At 39.5% G+C, this 7,598-nt stretch overlaps 1 protein-coding gene across 3 annotated transcripts in view; it reads right to left on the bottom strand.

Moving 5' to 3' along the window:
- Positions 1-298: 298 nt before the first annotated feature.
- Positions 299-7,598, bottom strand: part of gramd4a (GRAM domain containing 4a) — a 55,801-nt gene continuing 48,501 nt past the window's right edge. For all 3 annotated transcript variants that reach the window (XM_038738572.1, XM_038738571.1, XM_038738573.1), the window contains 5 exons: positions 6,886-7,030; positions 6,596-6,689; positions 6,147-6,237; positions 5,907-5,975; positions 299-5,187 (listed from right to left, as the gene is read on the bottom strand). In XM_038738572.1, coding sequence (XP_038594500.1) covers positions 5,077-5,187; positions 5,907-5,975; positions 6,147-6,237; positions 6,596-6,689; positions 6,886-7,030 — 510 coding nt within the window. In that variant the 3' untranslated portion in view covers positions 299-5,076. The remainder of the gene's footprint in view (positions 5,188-5,906; positions 5,976-6,146; positions 6,238-6,595; positions 6,690-6,885; positions 7,031-7,598) is intronic.

Genomic DNA, 7,598 nt, shown 5'->3' with positions numbered 1-7,598 from the left:
CCACCCGATCAACATAGACATAGCGTTAGATTGGGTAGGACTGGGTAAGACGTCAAACCATCCAATTTATTCTCTGTGCAGGAATAAGAAAGTAGTGAAATGTCCTTGAGCAGCTAAACCTGACCTCCCTGTTGAGAGGGGAAGCAAAAGGAGATTTCTTATCCAGCTGATTGGTCTTTGGTCACAAGGTATCATAGTGACATCATGTGGTCGTGTAAAGACACTGCAATCTGGAGCCAACAAATAAATTCAATTAACAGTGGAACTTTCCTTAAAGAAGACAGAGGCAAACGCAATATACCTTAAATTCATTTACTTAAATTAAAAAAAATTTACATCACATCATCCTTTACAATAAACATGTCTTTTAAAAAGTCAGTGGCTGTTGTTTTCTTCACTGTACATTTTAATCATTTGTATACAAATCACCTCTTCGACAAAAAAAAGTGGGGGAAAGAAAAGAGGAAGTCATCAAAGCTCCTGCCACAGATGACAAATTCAATACTAAATGCAATTAACTGCAGTGTTTCCCAGTTACACTTGGGTTTTAATTTGCAATTCACTGACTGTACCATGTTTTAGTAGTACTGTCTCAGGACTGATTGTTTAGTTTTTTAAAAAATGTATTATATTTCATTCATAATGTCAGATTGAGGCTGTTTGCAGTAAATTGTCCAAAATTTGAGAGGAGCCCTGGTACCGTTGTACGCTCAGTGTGGGTCACTGGCATGTTGAAATGGTTTGGGAAAACCCTTAATTAACATTTACACAGTTAGAAACAACATATTTAATACAACAGCGAGGACACCAGCTTAAATGGAGGGGACCTTAAGAGGACACCACCACTGTTTTTGACAAGGCCCCTGTCAGTGCTAACCGCAGTTCAAACCTCAAACTGTTCTGTGTTATTTGCCAGCAGTGAGATACACAGTATGGCAGTCATTGTGTGCAGCTTAGCGTCCTTAACATTAAAAGGAAGATTTTCAAATTATTGGGTAAATAGGTTTATTCGCGTTCTTGCTACGAGTTAGATGAGAGGATTGATACAACTTTTCTGTCTAATTTACCACTTTCATGATACATGGGATGGTAATATTTAAAGAACAATCTAATATTGTTTAATGAATACCATATTTCATTTTTAAATGGCCTTTGATAAACACCATTTCCCATAAGCCCTAGACCATCGTAGGTTAAATGTCACGGACAGACAGTAGAGGAGAGTCCATGGCCGGCGATCTGTTACAGCAGGACAAAGAGGTTTTTAGTCAGTAGAAATTACAACTAAATATTATCAATATGGCCAAAACCACGTTACTGTGATAATAGTATACATAGTAATTGTTGATAACCTATAAACCATGATGGTTTCAATTTCTAATAGCAAGTGCTGACTTATGTGCATGTGTTCAAGCACATTTAAACAGTAATGCTATCGCTTAATTAGTTTAGGAAAAAAGTGAATGATCTACACTGTGACAAGAAGTCTTAGAAATCTACTAAGTGATTCATAACTTCCACCTCTACGGTAAATATCTAGCTTCAACTACCAGCAAATAAAAGACTACAAATGGGGTAATAGCTGGCCTGTCCAAAGGTAACCAAATCTGTGCTAAGCTAAGCGGCTGATGGCATTAGCGTCACATTTAGCGTACACACGGGTGTGGTATCAAACTTCTCATCTAATTCTCAGCAAATGCCAAAACTATCAACTATTACTTTAACATTTATCTAAAGTGCCTTACACATTTTATTCATTTAAGAAAACAATGCGAATGAAACTTTGTTTATTTCTGCCTTTCTCCACACCCCTTAAACAGTGCATCAAGTCACAACGGACAAACTAAATGTCAAAAACACTGATGTTGCCATTTCAGTCCACCATGACCATCTCTGCTCTGTATGAAGCCTGTGTTTTACTGCAAATTACACTACACTGTAACCAAGTACTGTGATGTTGGATATGACAATTTACATGCTGCATGAGGTTTGAAATACTGCTCTTGTTGTCACTATGATTGGAGTTTGCTGTTGATTAAAGGTGAGCAGAAATAGTCATGTGAGAGGTGCAGAGCCGATACAGCTGAGACATGAATTCAAGAACAGCAATCCAGTCTTCATAACTCCAGTCAAAGGAATTCAAACTGGGTTAAGGAAAAAAAAAAAATTTAAAAATCATCCAACAAATTAATTTTCACAACCTTCTGTAAACATGAGCGTAGGCAGAATATGGCAGACAGAAAATTAAAGATTTGGCAAAAGGAAAAAAACAAACAAATCAGACATTTAGAACGTGATACATTCTGTGCTTTATCTGAGTGCAGCCGAGAGCTGATTTTCAGAGTCAACAGATTACACAAGGCTTCAGGTAAAAGCTTTAAGACTACGACGAGCCATCCAATCACACAGTGAGACAGCGTCAATTACTTTACTGATTTCACCTGCTCTAATATCCCACAGGTTTCCCCCATTCATGGATCCAATTTATTCCTAAACAAAAATAGAAAATCCATGTCTGGGAAGGCAGCCTATTAATAACAGGCCAAATCATACAAATGGATCAAATGGTCAAATAAAAATACCCATTCTTAATTAGTTTGAACTAATAATAATAATAATAATAATAATAATATGTTTTTTTGAACTGGTCCATTGCTTCTCTGGCAATTTCATATCCAGCTCAGTTGATTCTAACTGCCATGATAAGAGGACTTGTATAGACTTTAAGAGAAACCTTGACATTTTTAGATCTGAGGGCAGATCTGAAGGAAGAAAACAGAAACGAATCCTCTGGTTTACCTTAAAAGAAAAGTGCCGCAAGAGTGATTAAGGACGGTTAAACTAAAAAGAAGTGTCCAGTGAGTACAGATTACCAGAATAAAAGTTAATAATCAAGCGTCAAGGCCTCCCTTTTGACAGTGTTTTGTAAGATTTACGAGGAAAATAAAGCTTGTCCTGCTGGGCGTACAGTAAATAGGAGATGGGAGTGTGGATTAGCTACTCCACTGTATCTCGTACTAAACTCTAAAGAGAAATCATGACCTCCAGTCCCGTATCCTGTCTCTATTCATGTCCCAAAACACGGTGAAGTGTCTGGTGTAGTTTGGCATTTCTACATATCAAACCATTCTGCAAGCGTAAAGACCAGCTCTATTCTTGCGAGTGGTGTTAAAATAAAGTGACGCTGAAATATTTTGTTTAGTCTAGACCTTTATCCATATACTTCAGAGTACTTTCTAAAAAAAGACCACATTTAGATGATCTAGAACAAGTGGAAGAGGATCTGGATGGCAGTCTCTACTCACTGTGGTTTTACAGAGAAGAAAAACAATAAGCAAACAAACAAAAGGAACTAATTAGGCATGTCTTTATAGCTCATAATCCTGGTTTTCTGACTTTAAAATCTAATAAATCCAGAATTTATATTACTGCTTATATTAACCTCATTTTACCCTATCAGAAGGAGTCTTGTAATAGATTTTCTTGCACTGGTCTTGGACTATCAGGTTTAGATTTCTAATTCAAAGACTGAAATACCACAAGTAATCTATCAGCGGTTTCATTTTCAAGTTAAAGTACCTTCTTCTTTTATGATCAGTTTGAAGGTTGTCTTGCTGGCTGCGGCAGACATCGATCTGGGATTAATACAATGTGCTCAGGTCGCCTTTGCACTGCACTGAGACCAACATGATATGACCTGTGCTGGCTGGAGCAGTCAGACAAAAGAGAAATACCACAGGACATATCTCGTAACTACTTGCGAATACTGACCATGGATTCCAGAAGACGTGAGTGAAGTCTATTCACTGCAATGTGAATGTCAGGAATTCCAGTTAACATTCAAATAAAGTGCAGGGAGAATACCATTGATGGAGGGAGAAAAAAAAAAAAGGAAATCTCTATATATGTACAGATTGTGCCTTGTAAGGAGAAGCTTAGACTCGGGAGGCTATGTTCTCCACTGTGACACGGCTCTAAATGGCAGTCAGTGTTTGAACCATCTAACAGTGGTTGCGCTCTCGTCTTGGACACAATCAGCCGCTCCAGGACCGCCAGTTACTCATCCCAAAGGCTGGTTGTTACAAAGACGAGGAGAAAAAGTAGACATTTTTCCATAAGAAAGGCATTTTTGAAAAACACCAACAAAAAAAACCCCACTTCACTACACGGTTCACATACGCACACTTACAAACACCGAAGCGGATGCTGAACGCAGCGTACATATTCTGTTTGTTAGATCGACGAAGACCACTAAAACACACGGTAGCTGCTGAAATGTGTCTAGAAAGAAGACGGGGGGGGGGGGGGGTCAAGACATTTAGACAGCAGCAATGTAAACTAACAAAAAGGCTCTGAGTCAGTCAAATGGTGATCTGACGTTTTCACAGCTAATAAAAACAAAAAATCACTGACCATTCACACAGCTCCTATCATTTTGTTGGGCTATGCCAGGAGGCACCAATCAGCCAGTTAAATATCTAAATATTCAACATCAGTGGTTGCTTTAGCACAGATTTATTAAGCTAAAAGTTTGTTCCTACAGATGTCTGGCAGTTAAAAGAACCTCTTGTTTATCTTCTGGTGGTTTTCTGATTAAGAACAAGAAATCACTTAAAGCAATTTTAGGAGCTTATAATTTCTGCCCACACATCCGCTCACACATGCAAACACAGAAACAAGTAAGTCAGGAAACCAGTCAGCCAGTTGGTCAGTCAGGTGGGAGAGGAGAACCAGCCCCCTCGCACGCCTTCAGCAGATTGATAAAAACCACGGCAATCCTCACTCCTCCCAGAACTAGTTAGCGGATTTTGTTCATTATCCGACACCCACAGAAAGTGTGTGATGTAACTAAATCCCAAATACGAACATGTAGCCCACACACCCACGTATCCCCTCCATAGTGGCCTAAAGGGGAAATCCACCAATAAAAGCTGGCCGATGACAGTCGATGAGGAAGCCGATGGCCATCACAAGGAGGAGGAGATTGTTGTTTTGTTTTTTTTAAATGATCTTCCAGTCCAGTTAAATCTGACAAAGCTCTCTGACCCATCAGTGTGTCGCTAGGATGCAGGCTGTCTAGAGCTCTGCGCTCGCCGGTGGTTTAGTGGTGGTCATGATCTTCATGTACTGGGTGAAGATGGCCTCGAAAGCCTCATCTCGGTGGATCATGGCACCAAACACCAATGGCTGGAGGGCACAGAAATTCTTGGTCATTAATAACTACACCTCATTTTGGCAGTGAGGAATATCTTATCTCCCGAAGTAATACACAATAGAAATATAGTACACATATTACCTCAAAACCAAGAAGATAACAAATCAAATCAAAGACCAGAGCCGCACGCCACACATAGCTTACTGCAGAGCAAATATTAGTTTCTTTGATGAAAGTTGTTCTGACTGAACTGATCATCTCATGTACTATTTATTTATAAATCTGATGTTTTTTATCTGGAATCCAGTGTTAAAAAACATTATTGCAAGCCTGAACACTACAGATTTGTCTGTAAATCACCATTATCCTACAAGTAAATAATGAAAAAAAACCTGTGATCACAAATGAGAACCCATTGAAGAGAACAGCAGTTCATAATTTTCCAGTATGTGAATAAGCAAGGTCAGACTGTTCTTGATTTTTCAATGAGGGAGGAGCAAATAAAAGTAGTAATATTAAGAATATCTAACTAGGTAACTGGAAAAACTACCTCAGACAGAAATTATTATTCCAAGCAGAGTATTTTATATTATATGCTTTAAGGTAAAGGAACAGCAGGAAAGTGCTTATTGCAAGGCCACAAACAAATATAGATACCTGCAAATTAAAGACGATACTTAACTTAAGAATCGATTTAAATCCAAAACCCACAATATGAATGAAAACAAGTAAAAAAAAAAAAAAAAAGTACCTTCTGAGTGGAAGGAGTGGCTATAGAGATGCCCATCCCACTTCCCGGTAGAACTGACAGCACTTTGTACTGGGGGGGTTCAGAAAAACAAGAGTTGTTTTTATTTTTGATTGCACATAGTTATAAAAATGAAAATAAATCAGCTGGTCTATAACCTAATACCAAATCACATATACATTTGTAATTCCTACATAACGGACAACAACGTGTTTCTCTAACACTTCTTCTCTTTGTGAGTACCTTTTGTATGTCAGTGATGTCCACCAGCTTGATAACTTTATTCTTCTTAGAGGAGCTGGATCTGGAGCTGGAGCTCTCAAAGCACAGGTAACTGACAGAAAAGAGAAAAAGAGAGTAAACAGCCTGCTGAAAGGGGTGATAAAAAAAAAATATGCAGGCAAGCAAAACAGATGACAAACTGAATGGACTTCTTGTCAGTTATATATCCAAAGAGATGTTCTCAGGAGGAGGGTTGTCCTACTTGATCCACTGATCGCTGTGTCACTGTCCACTGACACAGAGACATGGAGGGAGAACATTTTCAGGTACTTAATACCATAAACCCATTGGCTTAAATTGTTCCCTGCTTCTCCTCTCTGCTCCACCCTCAAGAGTAACTTCTTTTTCTCTAATGCAGTCAGAGATTTAATGCTAAAAGATGCTCTCCTGAGAGATGATGTCCCACTTACTTCTCTGTGACGTAGAGCATTCCGTTCCTGATGTAGTCTGTGGGCATCTTCCTGTCTCTGTTAATGAGGCAGCACCTCCAGCCGTTCTCACACACTGAAATCACACAGGACAGAGAACCATGAAAACATCCTTTGTAGTACTAGTTATAAAAAGTCCCGTGTCAAAACTAAACATTTGAACTCCTGGCTTTAAAACAAAATGACTAACTCTTCTGAATGAGACATGGACTGTGGCAAATCAAGTCAGGTGTGATGATGTGTGTTTTTACTGCTGCAGTAAGTCCCCTCACCCGCCAGAGGGCGCTCTGACTCCTGCAGGTTGAAGATCTCGTGAAAGGCTCCCTTCTTGGTGCTATGGGAGCGACCTGTCTCCTCCTCTCTGCTAACCCCACATGGGACGGTGGCGAGGCTGCCCCGAGATACCACCGGCTGAACCTGGAGAGAGACAGAGGGGGAGGAAGAGGCAGGAAAGGAGGGGGGAGAGAGAAAGAGACAAGAGAAGAAAAACGAGACAGGATGACAGAAGTCAAAGAAAAATCACCAAGAAGGATACAAAAAAGGGCATGATGTGGGAGAGGATGAAGACATTCAGGAGGGAGATAAGACAGGATGATGAGGGAAAGGAGGAAGGAGAGGGAGAAATATTTAAAGTCTAGTACATCTACACATTGCCTGGTACCATCCAATAGGACTGCATGTTGCCAGAACTATTGAGAAAAGTGGCCAGAATTAAAACATTCTGTATTGCATTATGTGCTTCTCTGCATGTGCATCTTCTTTGCAGCAGGCTTTGCAGGTGTGACGTGCAAAGCAGAGAGTGAGGCCATCATTCACTCAACATTCAACCGCAACAGATTCTAAGCAAAACCTACTGGTTAGTTTGTGGGAAAAATATAATTAGACTTAAAAGGTAAGTAATTAAATGTTAATGTGTGAGGGGTCCTTTTATTGTTCAGTCCTGTCTATGTAAGTGTCTCAGTAACTTTAGCTGGGATAATATGCT

Source organism: Micropterus salmoides, unplaced genomic scaffold (assembly GCF_014851395.1).
Source record: "Micropterus salmoides isolate LMB-PRFRI ecotype aquatic unplaced genomic scaffold, ASM1485139v1 Ms_hic_scaffold_23, whole genome shotgun sequence".
NCBI lineage: Eukaryota > Metazoa > Chordata > Actinopteri > Centrarchiformes > Centrarchidae > Micropterus > Micropterus salmoides.
The sequence above is the reverse complement of the archived record's forward strand: the minus strand, read 5'-3'. Positions and strand labels throughout refer to the sequence as shown.